This window comes from Chiroxiphia lanceolata, chromosome 16 (genome assembly GCF_009829145.1).
Source record: "Chiroxiphia lanceolata isolate bChiLan1 chromosome 16, bChiLan1.pri, whole genome shotgun sequence".
Lineage (NCBI taxonomy): Eukaryota > Metazoa > Chordata > Aves > Passeriformes > Pipridae > Chiroxiphia > Chiroxiphia lanceolata.
This window is the reverse complement of record NC_045652.1, coordinates 5,893,756-5,915,054: the sequence shown is the minus strand read 5'-3', so window position 1 is coordinate 5,915,054 and position 21,299 is coordinate 5,893,756. Positions and strand designations below refer to the sequence as shown.

Genomic DNA, 21,299 nt, shown 5'->3' with positions numbered 1-21,299 from the left:
GGGAGAAAGTCACATTTGAGTGGCAAAATTGAGCTGGTTTTACTTTGGATGTAGATGCTTTTGTAAGTTCAGTCAGTGTGAAGACAGTTTCTGGTATAATAGACCTGAGTTAACCCACAGCATTTGCCTAGAAGAAATTTGAGGAAGATTATACAACTTCTGTGTTTTTCAGCTTGAAATTGCCCTTCTTTACATTTTGAATGCCTGAAACACTTTGCTTTCCCCCTCTCTTTCTAGTTTCAAAGGCCACATGATTACTCACCTCCTTTTCGATTTGGAACGGTCCCGAATGGAAGCACTGAGAGGAATATCAGAAACAACTACCCTGATATGCACCTTTACATGACCAAGTTTAATCAGAAAGGAGTTGAAGATGCCTTGGTCAGCTTGAAAACTGGGTGAGCTTTTTCCCATGAATTTTAAAGAATACTGTAGACTTTGCAGAAACTGAGAAATACTGATCTGTGCTTTGATACTGAACAGACTGATGTCAGGCTGCTGTGCAGTAATGGCTCTTTTTTTTGTTTGTTTCAACTGCACTGTACAGATATCAGAAAGGAAAATGATTGCCTGTGATTTGTATGGCTATTTTAAAATTACTTGGAAGCTTCAATGTCCTATGTAAAATAGTTTCAAAGGGCAGAATTAGTGTTTCTCAGATTTGAAGACAGATGATGCAGACGGACCTGGGTTTGGCTGGAGGCTCGCAGAACGTGTTTTGTATAGTTCCTTGTTATCTTTGCAGTACTGTCTAATCCTGCTTCTGACAATCTTAGTAAATTTTCTGGCAAATATTATTGTCCTTCTTTCTCAAGATCTGAGATTTAGACTTGAGTGCCATCCATCCTTTTCTCTCTCCAAAGTAGCCCATTCTGCCTGGTTGGACAAAGAGACTGAATTTTCATTCTTAATCCTCTAAAGGTATGAGAGTGACTCACTATTCATATCAGTATTCATCTGGGAGACAGGAATGTGTGAGCTCTAGTAACTTTTTCTAAACACTTAGGCTTGATAGTAACATGTGCATTTTTGTTCATAATACCATAATCATAATTTATCAATGTACTTTATTTAGGTTTCGTTTTGAAGTGAGAAGACTAAGTTACCATACATCTACTCTAGTGGATGTTTCAAGGAACATCTCTCCTGCTATTATTTATGGTGATGACAGGACACATTTCTTCCTACACTAAAATAACCTGTTACTTTTGGTCCTTTTTGGGGAACTGCCTGTCCTTTTAATTTTTACTTTCATTCTCCCAAACCTGTATTTCTCATGCAAAACACCTTGAAATCCTCAAGTCTTTTCTTAGAGTGAAGATTCCCTTCTTTAAAAAGTTACCCTTCCAGCTGTTTCCTTCACTGCTGTCTCCATACTGCTGCCTGGACTCTCTCTGTCCTCGTTTCTCAGGGCATTCTCAACTGGCACTTCCCAGGTGTGGCTTGTCCCATCCTAGAACGGACACGTAACACAGATCAGCCTTGCCCAGCATCTCCCAAACTGGAGCTCCTGCTCTGACTGAGCCCATGCAAGTTACATTTCCTGGGTGACAGCTAAATCATGCATTATAGGTAGTCAGCTGAATGCTGCCATTCCTGCTGTGAATTTTTAAAGAAGGAGCTGTCCTTGATTTCAGCCATTGCCGGGGCTGGTTCCATTGGGTGGATGGTTTATCTGGGGGATGTGTACTCCTTGTGCTTTTCTCCAACCATTTGTGCTACTGAAAGCCCTGAAAAACTGCTGTTAGCTTTAAAATCAGGCCACCTGTCAGACACTTGAGCATGAAAATGGGGGAGGGGGGATACCTGACTGCAGGGATGTTCAGGACATCCACTAAAACTCAGGCTGGCTGCTCCTGTGCCAGCTGCTGCTCTCCCTCAAAAGCTTTGCTCCTTCTGATGGCATAAACTATTCATTTTTTATAGATTTCTTTTTCCCTGCTGAAGTTGCTTTCCTCTTCTAAGTGGTTGCTCAGTGTGAACACCCCCAGGTGTGTACCTTGCTCCCCTTGACTGATATTCCTGCAGCAGATGGTACAAATCAGCTGCCACACGAGTGTTTTCTGGATCAATATAAGTAACTGCCACACACAGCTGTGCTCCTTAGGATTGTGTCTGGTGGCACCTACAGAAGGATTGAACAGTATGGCATCGACTGCTTTCAGACTTGTATTCTTCAAAACCATCATTTTTCACTTTTTATGCCAATTTTTCTCTTCTGTTCCTCAGTATACGTTGCTGTGGCTTCTTCCTTTCCACCTGATGAGTTATTTGACCAGATTCTTTCTCTCTCTGTGTAAAGTTTGTCCTTTCATCTTTAACTAGACCTGACTGAGCTTCCCCCCTCCCTGGCTTACTTCATCCCTTCATCCCATGATTTCTAGTACATCTTGTCCCATGGAGTCTGTGTTACTGTGGCTTTTTTGAGGATGACCTGTCTCTTCTTCCTCAAACTACTTCTGCTTCCAAACAAATGTATAGTTTCTATTTTCCTCTTCAGTATGTGTGTTCTGCTCACGTTATTACAGCTGTTTTGTGTCCTTTTTCATGTTTATCTCTTTCCAAATCTATTCCTGTATTTTATTTATTTATTTATTTTTCATTCTGATCGCTGTGGATAGGACAAGTGACTTTTCTTATGTGTGGTAAAGCTTGCTGCTTCTGCACAGCTTTCTGAAGATGAACTACCTGATAATTATAGTCATGATGTATAGACCAGAGAAGGACTTGCAAAGATTATCTGGTTGATAACTGCTGCCGTGACGTAAAATAAATTGTACCTGTGTTATTCCTGAAAATAACCTGTATGTATTTCCAATCTCAATTTTAAAACTACTTTTTCTTGGTTGAGGACACGAGATTTAGTCCCCTTTAATTCCTTTTATATAATGTTTGATTCTAATTTTAAGGTGGAGCAAAAAATACCAGCAATGAGGCAATACTTAAAGACTGAATAATGCTACAGATCTTGCCCCTGGGCTAAACAGAATGAAATTGTGAGTAGTGTCTTGTCACAGTTCAGTCTGATTTTGCTGTATCTCAGACTCTTAAATCTTTTAATCAGCTTTAATTAGCATTAGCATCTTGAGATGTATTGGGAATATCTTGATCTCTGAGGCCATTGTGTTTAAAACACAATGTTACTGAGTTGAACTGGAAGAAGACAGTGGGAAAACAACAAACATAAAGTTTCAGATGCACAGATTTCTGAAAACAAATTAGAACCCAAACTTTTTTGTTTTGGTTTGGTTTGAGCTTTTTTTTTATCTCGCATTCTCTCAAGAAGCGGAAAATCAGCTGCTTCAGTCCAGTTGTTAACATGGCCACGAAAAACCTCAGGGGCAGAAAAACAAATAGAAATGTGCATAAAATAAATGGTTTCCCTGCCTCTATTTCCTGGTCTGCTCTAAGGGTTACACAGGTCTTGTGCTGGAGTATTGCTGTACACAGAGAGATGAGTGTGCACACAGCTCTATCTGGGTAGCCTGGAAAACATACCCAGCCCCTTCACCTTTGAGAGGCGAAGCTGGTAGTGTTTCAGAAAATTAATGTACAAGGAAAGTATCTGCTTTTGGGTCTTTTTAATTAGAACAAACAACTTCACTGCATGGGCCATAGGCTTGGAACTATCTTGTTCAGTTAACATCAAAAATGTTTGAGATCAACAACTTGGAAATTCCGCAAATCGAAGTGGAAATTAGATTTTTTGCTTTAGTCTGACACTGACATTATACCTACTCCTTCAGGTGAATCCTCATGGGGGTGTTCACTGACTCTTATTCACGAAGGCTTGTTGCTATCACCGGTAAAGGCAAATTTATCTGCTGTATTGGTTTTCCCCCTTTGATAGGAAATGAACCTTTGTTTCTGAAAATATCTTTAAAAAAATCTGTAAGGCCGCAGTAATATCCATCTCTTGTCACTAGGGTCTTATTTCTGAGATTCACAGATACAGTTCTCAGAAAGCTCCTGAAACACCATTTGAACAACACCAGAACTTTACTTATTAATTAAATATATCAGTTTGCAACCAGTCCTTTTAAAAGGGAAGATCTTGTTATTGAAGTACTACTTAATAATTTTCAAGATGGCAAAATATTGTCCCTCCTTCAATGCAATCTAGTGCTGAAAGCAATCATGATCTTACAAGCTTGTCGAAAAACGTACTTGTGTTTTTCACTAAATTTATGCATTTGAGGGATCAGGTGGCCCACGTGTGCTGTGCTACGTGCAGAGCTTGGCATTGCTCCTTAGGCAGGACTGAGCAGCTCAGGAATTCGCTAGGTTTTTGTTCTTTAATGAGAACAGAAATGGCAGTTACTGCCCTGAGCATTATTCAGAAGAGTAAAGTCTGGGAGACAGTAGCTAATGTATTCTTGGTGGGTGATGCCCAGCCACGGTGGCTCCTCTGAGTTCTTTAGAAGTGTATTGATCAAATACAGTTTTAAAAATGCATGGCAAGCATTTCTGTCTATGCTTCATTTAATTCATCTGTATTTTGAGAACCCTCTCTCTCAGAAAGGCAGATCCTATTGATTTTGCTTCTTGAAGAGAGAATAAGTCCCCAAATAGGAAGTTGCTGATTATTGTGTTATGTTTACAGTGACTCTTTGGGTTTGTTTGTTTGTTTGCCTGGCTATCTTTTTCCTGAAGAGATTATAATAAAAGAATACTATCTTCTTGCAGGCAAAACCACTTGTCCCATTGCAATTCTCTGGTGTGGGTTGTATGAGCTCATAGCTGTTGAGTTTGCATGCAGTGTTTCTCTGTGTATGAGTGATTTGCTGCTGTAAAACTGTCAAGAGGAGAAATTGCAACAGCAGTAAACTGGAAATGCATTTCACATTCTCACCTTTGCCCCAGCACATCTACAGTGGCATATAGTCTGGGATTTAACTGCTAATGGCTGAAAGGAGGAAAATTTAATTGGGAGAGGCTTTTTTTAGTCTTGGGATAAAATGGGAAATGTTCACTTGCCTGCTGCCCATCACTTCATCTCAAGGAACCTGCAGCAAGGAATCCCTGGTGTTCCACAGGGAAGCAGCCCCTTGTACAGCTGCTTATTAAAACAATTTTCATTTTCAGCCCCAGCTGTGGCTGTATATTCAGGGATTTGATGCTAAAGTTTATTTGGAACTTCATCTGCCTTTCTGTTAAAGGTACAATGCTTAGGACTTCATACACACATGGAGTTTAATTCCTGATTCCTGGTTGTCTCTGACATGCTGGTGGAATTATGAAGCTTCTTGGGATGGGTGGTGCCGTGGTGGCAGCACATCTGTTCTGCCAGAGCCACGGCAGATACAGCCTCACATGTGGGGGGTCATCACATGTGGGATTTTATATCCACACAATTAATGAGCTGTGCCCTGAGGAGCTGCTCTGGGCCTGCAGGGCGTCCTGAGCTGTCACCACTCGGAGAGGGACACGTGATGATTCCATTCCTCAGCATCCTTTCCTGGCAAATACCAGCAGAAACACCTGGAAACGTCTGGGCAGTGCAAATGGGACGAGGAGTTATTTTCCTCCCTGCAAGCCCTCTCTCCCGAGTGAAAACAATATGATTATTAACATGTTTTATAGTATCCTGTGGCACTAAGCAGACAAAGTGCAAGAGAAGACCCCAGAAGGCCCCAACGGCCTTTTAACCCTCCATCTCTGAGTTTATTGGCCTGAATTGGATTTTTGTTGTGCTCACAGTGATTATAAATTGTATCCAATTCACAGCTTCACACACTCTCTTATTTGCTGAACAAATACAACCAGGTCAGAGGCTGCCCTGGCAGCTTGTGCTGTGTGGCACAGGCATAACCAGGAGGCAAAAATCCCTGTTTCTGTCAGCTGGAACAGGGTTCAGATTGTGCCCAGCAGGTCCTTCTGTTAATTAGGTCTGCCAATTAAAGTGGTGATGTGCCTAAAGTTAAAAACAAACCCAACTTGTCTTTTAGGCAGCCAGCTCACATCTCCACTTCGATTTTGAATTTATTTTTCCAGGAAAATTGCCATCAAATTTTCACCAACGGAAAACCTTCCCAGTTTTTGTTCTTTCTGTGGTTCATACCTTTTCATCTCAAATGAGGAGGGAAAGCTGTGAGAGAAGTTAAATAAATATTACAGGAGTTTTTTTTCATTAAAAGCGCAAATTATTCTTATGGGCAGATAATAACAGCTTACAACCAGAACTCACAGAAATGTTAAGCATATGTAGAATGTCAAACTTTTAAACTAGTGGCTCAATATTTTTTGACTGTTTCTGATTGACAGCACCTTGCAGTATTTTTAATTGAGAATATTCACACTTAGACTTTTAATGTTATAGTACATAGAGGAATTCTTTCACCAATTTTTAAGAATTTGCCAGAGGTGGTTGACTCTGAAGAGTGTTTGAGGGAGGAAGGAAAAATTCAGTGGGCAGCATGAGATGTCTGTAGTCATAATGACTTATTGCTTGCAACCCTCCTGGATTCCTGTTATGATACATGAATAGAGAAACTATGCTGGAGACAGCTTTAGCACAAGCACTACTTTATGCAGCTAAATTTTAAAGTAATATGTCCAATAGTATATCCAGCTATCAGTCTAAAACCTGATGTTTTCCTGCTTTCACATGGGCTACTTGTCAGAGCTCCCTATTCTGAGCCTGCTTGGGTTGGTACTCCTCCCAAGCTTTAAAAACAGGATTTAAAAATCAAATGCAGCAGCTGAAATAGCCCCTTCTTATCTGGGTGATCTTTGCTCATGTTTTAAAGATGTCACTGAAACAGCAGCCTGTAGCTGAAGTATGTCCTGATCTTAAAGAAGAGAGAATGATGTTCTCCTCTTTCAAAGTGTGAAGGCTTTCTTTGGGGGTACTCAAAATTTAAACAGCAATTTAACTATTGAATCTGAAACTTGTGTGTTTCACTTGTCATTGGAGAAGTATTTTCCTGAGTCTGCGTCTGTTGTTATTACAACAAAGTTTATAAACTAAGATAGGAATTAGCCTTTTTTTTTTTAAGAGGAAAGTGCTGATGAATCTGACTTACATCTCTAAATGTTTCATTAAGGAGAAATGTTTAAGAAAATTACTGTCCATACTTTCATCAGATCCATAGGATAGTAATTTAAAAGATGTTTGTCAGACCCTGAAAGGGCAACCACGGCGGGGTTGGATCAAGACTTGATGATCTCAGAGGTCCCTTCCAACCTGACTGATTCTATAATTCTATGAATTTTGCCAGGTGATCATTCTTTTAAGGGGGTGGTGAATCCAAAACACGAATCAGAGAATCATAGAATATTCTGAGTTGGAACGGACTCACAATGACTTAAGGTGAAAAATTAATATTTCAGATAATTCACTATCAATGGTACTTATAACTAATGGTCAGGAATATAAAATAGCTTAGAGGCCTGATTTATCCACCTCCTGGATTGCACTATTTCCGTACAAAGGCACTCACTGGACCATTTTTCTGGATATAACTTTTGGACATTTTTGGATGCTGACGCTTAGAATAATTAATTTCTGCAGCTGGTCTGAAAGACAAAATAAAAAAATTCAATAGAGCTGTGAGACAGGACTATGGGAACTCCTTAGAAAAAAGTGGAACTGAACTTTGATTTTAAAACAGTCAAATGAAACCTGAAACTGAGCTGGACCGTGTCTGAAGCACTGATGAGTTCAGGCAGCTTTTGCCATAAATCATATATGGAGTATCATCTTTTATGCCTGCACGCCTTCTGTCTCATAGCTGGAGTGGAAATACCTTCAGAAATTGTTGTTCTGTAGTACTGACAAGTGGAAATAACCACAACTGTCAGCCACTTAAGATATTTTTGTTTGAGTAAAAGTGGCCATCATCTGGTCTCTCCTCTTTGCACTCTCCTCTCTCTTTTAGTCTCTCCCTGTGTCTTTTCTCTGTAAAGTTCAGCAGTGATTGACAGAATATTGCATTTGTGGAGTTAAACTTACATAGTTACCGTCTGGAGATCAGATGTTGTGAATACCAAATTAAACAAGCTCAGAAAGAAACAGAAGGAGTTGGTGGAAGGTGAGTAATTTGGAGCTGTTCGACCTGATGGGGTTAATACAGCCTGGAGCACATGAAATGCCCATTTGTCTGAAGCCCAAAAGATCTGTTCAGGGACAGTAGCATCCATGCCTTCCTTCTTTCTTTTATTCCCCCTATCTATTATTTGCAATAATCTACTGCCATAGGTTATTAGGTCCTAAGTGAGCCAGTGAGGATCTGCTGCCCACATAGGGGTATTCCTCACCATATATATTTGGGATGAAACATCTAAGTCAAAGAGCACTGAACAGAGATCCAGAGCTACCTGGGAGAGCAAAACATTTGCTCTTCTCCAGAATGTCTCTTTATCCCTGTCAATTTTGGCAGGAAGTGCTAAATTATTGTACAAATATAAATGCACTTTCCTTAAAACCATAGGAAGGAGCAAATAATGTGAGTAACGATTTCCTTCCTGACCTTCTGTAAAAAAAGAAATCTCTGCTAAACAGTTTTGACCCATTCAGTATTTTCTCTCCTGGTTGAGCAGGTCCAGGCAACTTTTGCAATCAATGACTTCATTTAGTTTGGCATCAGATGGCTGGGGTAACTTCATTTTGATTTAAATTATGATGCTTTCTGTTGTACTTCAATCTAATATTTGTTTCAACGTTCATTCTGATGTTCATTTTGGCATTGCACTCTGAGGGCAATGGTTTCCAGTGGATGTTACAGCTGTAGCCACCCAAGCTGAGAATTGAGAAGCTGGTTTGCAACTGTGCAACTGCTGCCTGCGCTGAAAGGCCATGGAGATATGAAAACATTTAAATTTGCTGTTCCATTTAAAATATTTTTTCAGAGGATCTGTTCACTAAAGTATCAGTTCTAAAATCTAATAGCTTAAAAGAAATGTGTGCCTGGATGAGCACAATTTTCCAGCTTTTGCTGCTGGTGTTACTGCTGAAGTGAGCAGAGTGCAGGGTTTGCACACAAAGTGCCACCAAGCTGGCAGCACAGAGATAAAGACTCCACTTGTGGCAGGATTTTCTGGCATCAGTTTTTCTGATGGCTGATCCCTGTTTCCCCATAACTTGCTGTCCTTTCAGGAAATGCAGTTATTCTCATATTCTTGTAATTCTTACATTTTCAGGAATTTCTTCATGACCATAAGATAAATCCATTGCTTCTTTTGCTGTTGTTTTTGTTTTGTTTTGTTTTGTTTTTTGTTTTCTTTCTTTTTTTTTTTAGGTTATCTCACGTGTCTGTATTACCATTTTTAGTTAATGCAGTTATCTATCTATTATCTTTAAATATTACAAAGTACCTGGAAATTAAATGAAGAGGTGGAAGTAGCTGTGTCCCATCTAGCCCCTCTTTTGAGAAGCTATTCTAAATTTTAGTATTAATTGGATTTGGTGTTGAGATCAGCTGCTTGGTGAGCTGTGCTGAATTTATCCTTTATTATGCTGTTGTAACTGGGACAAAACCTTTAATCTAAAAATATATTCCCCCTACTCGGCTCTTCAGATTTTTGTGTTTTGATAAACTGATGCGTTGCAAAAAACTTCTTGGCTTGGCTTCTGAGACGTGAAGTGGGACACTCTTCCATTGTATAAATTAATCATAAAGGCCAACTAAATTTTCCATTATTTTGTTGCTAAGGGAAATGTTGGAGGGACTGGGAAGGTGGATGGACAGAGGGCTGGTGAATGGGAGCTCCTGTGAGTGAGGAGGGTGAGTGTTCCTGTTCAGGTGACCACAGCCAAGTGATGGAGGAGAGTTAACAGAGGGTTTTGGGGCAGCTGGGATTGCCCTGACAGGAGGTGCAGCCTCCACAATCTCTCACTGTGGTGTTAATGTCTGTCAGAATTTGCTCTTTCAAATTTTATGTCTCCATTTTGTGTGTGAAGATTGAAGTGAGGACAGAGCTGGGAGAAGAGTTGAAAGCTCATTCCCTGCTCACAAGTTCATCATGTAACTGGGTTATACTTTGCTAAGCTGTGTTGTTGCAGGGGGGTGGTTGTTGAATTTTCCCCTAATGAATTGGCAGTGTCAAGATGTCAAGAAATCCATTCAGTGCACGTGAAGTTCAGTTCTACGTGGAGCTATTTGAATATGTACTAAAAGAGAAAGTCGCTGCTGGTGATAAAATGCATCAGATAACCTGAAATGCATTTTAGTAAAATCCGGGCAAAAGAAATCAACAGTTCTTCATGCTAAAGGTTAAATGTGTGCTTCTCTTGCTGCAGCAGTATCAAAGCATCACTTTAGAGGGCTTTCATTGAAGCCTCATCTTCAGAGCAGTGTCCCTTCCCTTTGGTTGCTGTGTCATTCCACGGTGACCTTTCAGCACTGCATCCCCTGGACACAGAGGCACACAAATGACCCTGTGTCCCTCACTGTGCACTCTTGACATACTTTCTTTTATCACTTCTGTGGAGAAAGAAGGGATAAAATATAAATTTGTAATGTAAATCCATCATATTTTAAACCCAGTATTTTTGCACTTGCTGCCTTCCCTGCAACGCTATTGATGATCTCTAAAATATGTGCTTATGTTTAATCCAGCCTTAAGTGGATACCTTTTTTTTTTTTTTGCCTAATACCAAATTATAAATGCTACTTTAAGGGTCATGTAAGGCAATGCAATTTATTTTTAAAAGCAAAAAAAGAGAAAAGCTGAAAAGTAGTGGAGATTTTTGCAGAATGTTTTGAAAATGAGCTGTGTTTCTCCAAAACTAAATGATGATGGGGTTAAAGAGGGGAGGTGGTGTTAAAAATATAGTTTGAGGATTCACAGGCTTCCAGTCTGATATTTGCAATAAGACAGTAATTTCAAATATTGTTCTTTCAAGAGACACAAATGGAGTCTTATTAAGCAGGTATGACACCTGCTATGTAATAATCTTTGTAGTCTCTTTTGCATTTATTTACAACCAGATTTGAGGAATGACATCTCTCAGTTTAAGACACGCAGGCAAATTTCAAAAATGGGTCTGATTTCATTCACTGTCTTTCCTCAGAATAAAATTTATGTAATTCATAATGAATAATTATTCTTAAATATGCAGTTGACCTTTAAATTTTCAGAACAAGCCCCAGAAGGTGCATATTTGAGTTGCAAGATACTCTTCATCAAAAATAATGTAGAAGAGTCATTGTGATACAGCTGTTTGCAGCAAAATGCAGTGCAAGCACATTGCTCTGATGATGCACTTCTGTATTACATTCATCCTGGTTTATGTAAGCCAAATCTGTGTTGGTAACAATACACAGCTTTTGTCTGGCCGTGAAAAGAACATATTTAGGGTGTTAGAAAACACAAAGAAATGAGAATGAGGAAAAATTGATTCTAAAGTTAATGTCCTGGATCTGACAGATGAATACTGCACCAAACAGTACCACTTTAGCAAGAAATTAATTCTGCTGTGGATATTTTATGTTTGAATTTACTGCAGCACTTGAAAACTGGAAAGCAACTTCAGTCATGCTCCATTTTCTCTGATCCTCAAGGGAAACACAATATTATTTGTTCCATACACTCCAATGCTGGACAGCGAAATAGAAGAAGGGGAATACACTGAACATACCTCTCCTTTTCCAAGTACTGTGACACAGAGCACAGCAGGACGCAAAGTAACTGAAAGAGATGGATTTCTAATGTGCTGGATTGCTGCTTATGAGTCCAGAACTGCTGAGCACATTGGCATTTTACAGTTTTCCTTCTCATTCCCTCAAGAAAACAAAATCGCTGAAGGATCGTGTAGTTGGTTAAGGAAGCAAAGGAACATTTTCCAACTGAGTTATACTTCAGTTGCTGAGGAATAAGTGACTAATAAAGGAGCATTTTCCTAATCCTTCTTTTCAGTTTCCATCATAGGAATTTGAGAAATAAAGATATGGAAAATTATAGGGAACTGTTTTCAGCTTTTCTGAAATTGCTTTTCTGTACCTTTAACTTTAATTTTCTTTACACAGGCATTTTTGAATGTGTGCAGCAATGCTCGAGAATGGGTTTTTGCAATAGCTATTCTGATTTTTCAACTCTTATCCTTCTGGATGACTCATAAATGTTTAGGTACAAGACTGTCCACATTTGTTTTTCACAGATCTCCCACTTCAAATTATTACATTCACTAATGCTCTTTTTTGTTTTTCTAGGACTATTCCAATTCATAATTTTATAACACCTGATGTTCTCCTATGCTGTGGGAGCTAAAATTCTCCCCACCCCCTTTCCTCGTGGTGCTTGCTACGTGATGAAAGACATTTGCCTTTGTAGTCTCTCTTATGTAAATATTCCAAACTGTTTATTGTTCCTCTTGGCCAGGATTATTGCAGGAGTTCTGAGGAAGTTTGCAAACCTGCCCATTGCTCAGATGAGTCATAGCACTGTGGTCCTGTTCCTCTGCACTGGCTGAAGGTGCCTGGCGTTTTTGATGAGTTCATGGCAGTTATAAACCTTGTCTCTTGCTGCATCCCAGCCCTGATAGTTCTTCAGCTTTCTACTAATTCTTACCAGTTTATTTAAGCCTACACAGTGTGACAAAGCTTTTCACTCCCCGAAGTGGCTGCCCTGAAGTGACAAGTTAATTGGTTCATTTGTACGTGACTAAGGTTTGCAGGAGGCTCTGAGCCTCCCTGGGTGTGGGTGCAGTGCTGCCTGGGAGCTGTTCTGCAGGGAGGATGTAACTCCAGCACAGTGGTCAGCACTCATAGCACTGCAAAGCTTCTCACACGTGCAGCACAGTTCAGTTTTGCTGCCACAAGAACAAGGAACAGGGAGAGCTGGAGGTCCAGGCTTGCCAGTCCTGCCTGGAGAATGACAAGACAAGGATGGGCTTCTGTGTCCAGCAGTCCCTGCTGTGCTCACAGCCCGGCTCTTCCACCAGAGCCAAGCAAAACAACAGCTGTGCCTTTCCCCACACAGACATAGCAGGAAGGAAAGTCCTCTCTGTTCCCAGCAGCCTTCTGGCCTGTGCCTTCCTCCAGAGCTGATGCTCGCTGCCAGCTCTGCAAACAACTCAGAAAGGGTCACATTTTGGGACTTGCCCAGATTTTGCTGTCTTCGTTTTTGGAAACACTTACTGAAAAATGTTTGAAGTCATCTGAAAGTTCTTAAAAATTTGGAGTGTCAGGAATTCACCTCCTGGTGATGGAGGAGTTGGGTGCCCTAACATCTGAGAACTTCAGTTGGGGCTTGTTACTCCCTGCCCACGCTGCAGGGGTACAGCATGTTCTGAAGCTTTGCAGGAACAGTACTTCTGTAATCATCTCATGATGAAGAGATAATTGAGCCTTGAGAGGCCATAAGATTTATGTTGGAAATGGGAGATATATATTCTGAATATGAGTTTGTATTTGTAGATACCAAGGCTTTTTTTAGGGCAATCAACTTTTTGATTTATAGTTCAGACATTGGGCAGCAACTGATAGAAGAACCCTCAGCTCTCAGCATCTGTCAGGAAAGTGCCTCATGTTTTTAAACTGATTTGCCTAATGAGACTTATTGTGACCTTATAGAAGTAGTATAGAAAAAGCCCTCAAAAATAAAGCCTTCAGCATCCTCAGAACCTGCGCTCCTCATTGTACCCAGACTCCTGGGAAACAGGGGATGTGGTTCCACAGCGAGTGAGTGAAACTGTAATTGAGCCTTGTCTTTCTGTCCCAAGGTTTGACTAACGTTTAGTGACTCAGGAGGCAAACTGCCTGTGAAGAGTGTGATTTCTTAGGTAGCACAAAGCTTTTGCCCTGGAGCCTTTAGCAAAGAGATCTGTTTCCTTTGTATTTCTGACTGAGACTGTTTTGACAGAAGAATAGCCGACTCTTTATGTTTTCTCTGTGTTTGCCAGCATGTGTTTTATGTGCTTACATTGCAAAACTATAAATCCCAGAATAAACAGATGACAAATTCCAGAGTGTGTTTTAACTGAGGCTGGCTGGTTGCAGCAGTGTCTGCACCCATTACCTCCCCATCCCATAGGCACCCACCAGGAGGGGAAGTGTCCTTCCTTCCCCACAGGTAACTGCAGAGGTCTCAAAGTGTGAGCTTGGTTTGTATTGATTTGGGTAATTGTCTGCTGCAGATCAGAGAAGTTACAAGTATCTCGAGGATACAGCAAGCAGCTTTGTGGGTTTTTTTCCCCTTGTGAGCCTACCCCAAGGACTTGGATTTTTGGTTTTGCTCTCTACACAAGCAAAGATTGTCTCTGAAGTGCTGAATCAAAGCCCATCATTTAGAAAACTCTGATCTTGTGTTGAGAACTGCAGGCTTGGGCAGTGCCCCGGGGCCCTCTTGGATACCTCCAGTTTAGTTACCTCAGGGCCACGTAGCCATCCATGTTTCATTTTGGGATTGGATTTGTGACATCAGCTACGAGATGTTTAGTGATTTCTGCATGTTAAATTATCCCATTTAAAGGAAGAAGAGAGGCAGACTTTTAGCATTTCTGAAGCTAGTCTGCTTTTTAAGCTGAGGATTGTACCAAATGAGTTTTAGGGAAGAATGGAAAAGCAGAAGAAGTGATGGCCAAACTATTTCTTTTAATGATTGCATGAGCCACCTCTACTTCTCTAAATTAACTACACTAAATTCCAATTTGGTGACTTGAATGGTGAGTGTTGGGATAAATATCTTTGAAGGGAAGCAATAAAGTGCAGTAAGTAATGACAGGAATTTCACTTTTCACTTTTTCATGACAGCAGACAAAAATCCAACAACTTCATTCTCTCCTGGTATTTCTCTTGGTTTTACATGAGATAGATAGGGTTATTTTTTAGTACCACAGTTTTGATACCTGATTTAGAGTTCTGCAAAGGATAGGGTTCTATATGAATCTATTGGTTGGTTATTTATGAAGAAACATTACATTATGATGCACATGAAAATTTGTTGGTTTTTTTTTTCTTTTTTTTTCTGTCAGCACTCAAAATGTGATATGTTTAGGTTTTGCTCTGTTCTGTGGTTGTAAATGAAAAGTTTTATCAACATAAACTGATTTAAGATAGAAACAAGTGTGATTCCAAAACTTCACAGCAACAGAATTCACAGCTGGTGCATACTGGTATAATGTAATTGAAGTTGATGCTCTTGTACCTGTTTGTGCCACAATACATTTATTTTTATGATTCCCTTGCCATGAAGACAGGCCCCAACTGTTTCTGAGCAGTATTTTACCAGCCTTTGTCAGCTGCATCCCATCAGAAGGAGTCAGCAGTGCTCCACAGCAATGCACTGGGGCTCTGCAGGGGCAGTGCTGGCAGTGCCTGGAGCTGCAGAGCCACTGAGGGTGAAGGGGAAGACTCCACTTGCACCATCCTGGGAGGCCCATGGTGTAGCTGTGTCCTCCCTGCTCCTCTGGCCTCCTGTGGGACGGACAAAAGTATTGAAAATGGAGAGTGTGTTACTGGGGGATGTGATGACTTTGGGCTGAGACCCAAATAGCTTCTTTCTATTGCCTTTGTAATCTGCTGGTGCTGTGCAAGTGGTAGAAATCACAGAGGTTTTGGCTGCAGAGGAGGGCAGTAATGCAAAATAAAGTCGAGTTTTTATCTTTTTAAAGATTGCACATGAATTTCTGCCATTGTAAGAATGTATCTTTTCTTTGACTGGGATCTGCTGCTGGCAAGTGATTGTCCTTCCAAATGGCCTCCTCTTCTTATAGGTGTATTTTCATTGGTGAAAAAGCCATGCACCAGCCTTCTAACTCTTGCTTTTACAGTGCTTCTGAAAAGGTATCCCTGAAGGACACTGCCTCTTCTCCCTTCCTTCCTGAATTTGTTTTCCTGTCTTTTGTTGTGTTCCCTGTATTCTTTAGAGAACAGGATTATCCTATTCTTACATTATTAGGTAGATGGACTGAAAGGCTGGAACTTTTTCACAAATTCCTTTGTTCCTGCTGTGCTCCAGATACACAAATAATAAGTTTGGAACAGCGAATCTTAAAGAAATGTTTTATATAATTTTTAAGCAGGATTTAGATAGCTGTATTGAATATGCTCCAGTACTGGAGCATATTGAATACATTGAATACGGTTTGTCTTATCAAGGACTTAACCTCCACCTTCACTGTTTATTTTTGGAAAGAGATGTAAAATGAGGGCACGTGTGTAAGACTGGTGAACTCATGTTTTCAATCTCATTCAGCAGTTTAAACAAACTGATTGGTTATTGTTGTTTCAATTCTAAATGATCTATTGTCATTTCTGTTGGTTTGGGAGACCATTTTGCATCTCAAGATGTTTATTACTCATTTTGAGAACACAGATAGAAAGATAACAGGGCAAGACGTTTTGTAGCTTGGTTTCTCCTGCTCGGTATTTTTTTAACAGCATCCCTTAAAATAGAAATGCAAAACTACGTGTCCTACTTTCCCCTCACTAAAATAGATGCCTTTTGTTAATTTTAGATACAGCAGAGCAGGATATGTAATTAATGATATCAAAGAATCCGTATGATATTCAACAGGGTCTTAACACCAAGGACAAAAGAAGTCCGACAACAGCTGTCCCTAATGATTTGGTTTGTAAAATGTTTTCTTTTATTTCAGGAAGTTGGATGCTTTCATCTACGATGCAGCAGTGCTGAATTACAAGGCTGGAAGAGATGAAGGCTGCAAACTTGTCACAATAGGGAGCGGATACATCTTTGCCACGACCGGCTACGGAATTGCACTTCAGAAAGGATCCCCTTGGAAGAGACAGATCGATCTTGCCCTCCTTCAGTTTGTGGGAGATGGTAGGCACCAACCTTCTTTCCTCTCTTTTCATTCTCTCTGTATGCACAGTTCATTCAGTTTAAGTAGCTCTGAGCCTTTTAGTACTGTTCTCTTGCAGTCTTAAAAAAAAAAGAAAAAAGTAAAACAAATGAGTAAAATTACTTCTTGATGCTGAGACAGGAATTCTCTTCCGCTCTGTTCTAACTCACCTCACTGCCAAGGACATCTGCATCTATTTTTCAGACAGTGTTTTCATATAAATCACAAATTAAAGCTGGTCTTAATGTTAGGGAGCATTTATAAATTTATTATTTTGCCTTTGAGCAATCCCTGAGGAGTTTTTCTTTGGTAGATGAGTTATCTTTCTATATGACTGTTTTGCTATTAAAAAGTGTTTAGCTCAGTTGTGGACTGATGTGAGTGATCCCTCATGTAGGATGGATTCATTTAAACTTCTGGTAAAAGAATATCTGTGAAATTGAATTAGATTGACTGGTTTCATTGAATTTCAAACAACTATTTTTCATTCTAACACAAAATAGAAGCATTGTAGGTCCTCTTGGCACTTCTGCCCTGCAGAAGAAAACTTACTGCACATCTTTGATATATTTGTAAACAGTAATGATGACTCAGTCTCCACAGAGGGCTTGAACTCCTTTCTGATTGTAGAAATAATTCTTTGGCACAGTGAAACTTCAAGCCTTTCATATGTACAAGCAAACAGAAATATGGTGATTAAAAAAAATTGTATGTTATGACTGACTAAAATCTTCTATCAGGTTGGAATATGATGTGTGTTGCATAATCTTTTTTTTTTTCCCCCTACATAGATACGTGTGTTGACTTTACATTTTTCTGTCAGTGAAAGAGAGGGCTTTATTGAAAAATAAAGGTCACCAATGGCATGTTGTTGAGACTAAGAATGGCAAATTTCGGTGTAACAGGAATGGCAGAGTGCAGGGCCTGTTCCATAATAAACAACATTCATTTTCATACTGCAGACTATAAGGGTGTTAGTCTTCCAGCACATGGATTTTATTCCTCTTATAATGATAAACTACTGGAAGAGGTGTAACCATCCTGACTGATGCACCTTGTCTGGTACACATATAGAGATATTAGTGACATCATTATCGATCTGTTGGATTTAGAGAGGCTAATGAGGAAACATTGCTTACTTGGGTGAAGGAATGGATAGATGACCTGCAATGGCTACATTTCAAGCATTCACATACTCTTGTGCTAAACAGTTGCAATTGATTGGCTAAAATATTTGCTTTATTTTTCTATTTAGAAAATTTCTTTCTTTTTGTGTAGTATATTAAGAATTATTAGGTTTTATAATTCCAACCCATTTTTAGATGGGCAGGTTGAATCAGAGATATTGACTTATTCGTCCCATGCTAAAGAAGAAAAAGCTTCTGTATCCTGAAGAAGAATCTGAGTTGTCTTTTTCACTGTGGGCTGACCCCTCTAGGTGTTGCCAGAGCATCACTCAGGTTTTCCTTCTTTTCACTTTGTATTTCCTTCATGCTTCATCTTTCATCATTTCTGATGCTTCTCATCCAACAAAAAGAAATTAAATCACAGGAAAGAAAATAAATGAAATAGAAGGGAAAGCAATTGAAGCTATTTAAGAAAAACCTCATCAAAATACCAAAGGTGCTGCATTTTTATGTGTCACTTTGTCTCTGAATACCAGGGAGAAAAGAGAGCGAATGGGAAGGAAGCCTGAAAAATCTTATCCTGTATTTACACTTTGACCTGTGGACTTACTTAGCATACAAATGCTTATGTCTTTAACCCATTTTTAGTAGCTGAAAACAATGCAAATGAATTATTTATGAAACTCAGTATTAAAACCTTTCTATGAATAATTTATAGAACAGCAATAGATACAGTGGACACCCAGGTGAATAAAACCTTGTCACGAAGTATCTGCTCCCTTGTTCATCTTGCTCAGATATTACTTCAGGAGATAAGCAAGTGTTTTGAAGCACAAACCATGGGGACTGTGAGTGTGTTGATGGCATTTTTTTAAGTACCTTTAGAAGCTGCTCTGAACAACCCATGAATGTTAAAACATTAATTTTCTCTTGTAAAGGATTCCTAAATTTGTTCAGAAAATGGTGTGGGCACTATTAATGAGAACAGCAGTTGGACATATGTGATGTGTAGGAATTATTGTAGGCATGCTGCTTCTTTTAGTCCCAGAAACCTTTGCTACCTTGTCTCACTTCACTGTGTCACAGATCTAGATGATAATTTTCAGGGAAAAAACCACCCCCAACAACCAAACAAATGCAGGAAAAGAAGAAAAAGAAACAACAAAAAAAAAACCCTAAGAATGAAATTTCTTCTACTGATTTACAAAGTACATTGCAGGTGAACTGGAATAAAACACCAAGAAATTAAATGTAAAGAGTAATTGCCTGGAACTAGCATGACCTGATTTTGTAGTCTACGTCCAACTGCAGTAGTTCGATGGATAATCTTTTTAGCTATGAATTTACATAACTCTGTTTTGGCGAACTAGAAGGGATGAACTCGGAGTTCAGACCAACATCACTTTGCTGTATCACTAAAAATCTCTTTGAAGTTATCTAGACTAAAAGCAAGTATGGTTGGGGGGAAGTTTCATCTTAAGATGATACTCCTGGGAAAGCCTCAGAGGAGCCTGGATGAGGTTGTTTAAGTAAATAGGCAAACACAAATGAAGGCAGAAATACTTTTTTCACATGTAGAGCCTCTGCAGAATATATTATTCTCTTAGACTAAGCCTATAAAACAGCAAAGCCCCTGGTATTATTGAATTACTATTCAGTGTATGTAATAGAGCATCCATCACAGTATGGAATAATTTCAATGAATGATTATAAATGTAATGAGTTTCATAACTCTAAGGAAAAATATCCTAATGAGTTCAACAAACACAATTTCTTTATATGTATATTATGTTAATAAGAGGAGAAAACCTTTTGGATTATACTAGATTATGCTTGGATAAGACAAAGTGATTTTTTTATCTCATTACACCTGCAAGAAACTATGATCTCATCTCTCTTTTACATTTACCCAGTACTGAGATGGTCTTTTGAAATGGATTTTAGAGCTTCCAATTTCCTCTGCATGTGTCTTTCTCCTGTGATTCTTCTGATTTGATTTTTCCTTCCTGCTCCTATATCATTCTCCTGTCCAAGCCAGATCACTTGCACATTGAAATGAAATTTTTGTGCAGTGGATAGGAACCTTTTCCCTCTTCCTTGCTGATGTAAAACATTCAACTGAAGAATTAATGATTTGTTCATGCAGGGGCATCTCTTCATACCTCTCAAAGCATGATGCTTTTTCTGCGTTAAAGCCAATGGCTTTGAACCCTCTCTTTAATCTTGTTGGCACTGGAAAATAAATGAAGTAAATACAGAGGGATGTAGGTTTGTGTTAGGGATAACTTCAAGCTTAGGACGGGTGGTTTATATGTGTCTGCATGAGCAGTGTTCTGCTCCTGAGGATACTTCTACTGAGTGGACAAATTATACTGACAATTAGCAATCACACTGTGAAAGCAGCTCTGAAGTCTCAGTGGAAGGAAGCAGGCTACAGGATGCCAAATTTGTTCCTCTAACAAAGAGGAAAAGAGACAGAGGAAAGGAGAATGGGAATGAGTTGCTGAGGAATTGACAATTTAATTGTCTCAAAAATATAATTATCCTCAAAAGGTTTCATCCCTTGGTCTGTGCAAGTTCATATACATATCCCAGTTCATGGGAAGCTGAGATCAGTATGCATTTGTTAGTACAAGATTAATTGCTTTGGAACACTGAATCTTTTTAATAGAAAGAGTTAGAAGTTGCTTTTTCTTGTATAAAGGATCTGAGTGAAGTGAATTTCTGGCTTTGTTCGTCTTACTACCTGTGCAGCACGCCTCATTATCTGCAAAAGCTTCGAGCTGATGATTAGCATCTGCAGCTTTATTTAAAGTAGTTTATCACTGGGATGTTTCTCTGAAGCACAGTGGTGGTTATGCTTCCTTTTTTTTGGCTTGCTGTGGTCACGAGACAAAGCTTCCATTGTTTTTTAACAGAGAAAAGACATTGAGACACAGAAGACAATTTCTCAATCTTCTGTTGAGAAATAGAAGCACCCAGGAGTTCAAAAGCAACCAAAATGATGTGGCTGCTAAGAAACAGCACTGTCATTTTGTTTGGATCTTCCGCCCACAGCCACAGGAATGTGTCAGAGCAGAAACGTTGAGCGCTGAGGGATCACATGGGACGTGCTTTGGTTTCTTTTATCAACCTCTGTAGGAGCAGCTGGGCAGGCTGACATCCCCAGCACCCAGAGTGTTACCCTGGCAGCTGCCAACTGCTGGTGGCACATGACTTGCCATTCCATAGTGCAGGAAAGGCTCAAGCACACAGCGAGTCTGTAACATCGGGAAGGCACCCATGTCCCTCCAGCCTTCCTCAGCAGCAACCCTTGGCCAGCTCTCTGAAGGCCCAGGTATTGCTAATACTCCTCTGGCTTGGGCTGAATGTGCCATTTAAAGCAGAAGAGTACTTTTCTAAAAATATCCTGCAAAAGACATTGT

General features: G+C 39.7%; 1 protein-coding gene across 3 annotated transcripts in view; it reads left to right on the top strand.

Annotated features, from left to right (window-relative positions):
- The window catches only part of GRIN2A (glutamate ionotropic receptor NMDA type subunit 2A), a 167,590-nt gene that overhangs the window by 130,970 nt on the left and 15,321 nt on the right, over positions 1-21,299 (top strand). For all 3 annotated transcript variants that reach the window (XM_032703822.1, XM_032703821.1, XM_032703820.1), the window contains exons 11-12: positions 238-398; positions 16,541-16,728. In XM_032703822.1, the coding sequence (XP_032559713.1) occupies positions 238-398; positions 16,541-16,728 (349 nt within the window). The remainder of the gene's footprint in view (positions 1-237; positions 399-16,540; positions 16,729-21,299) is intronic.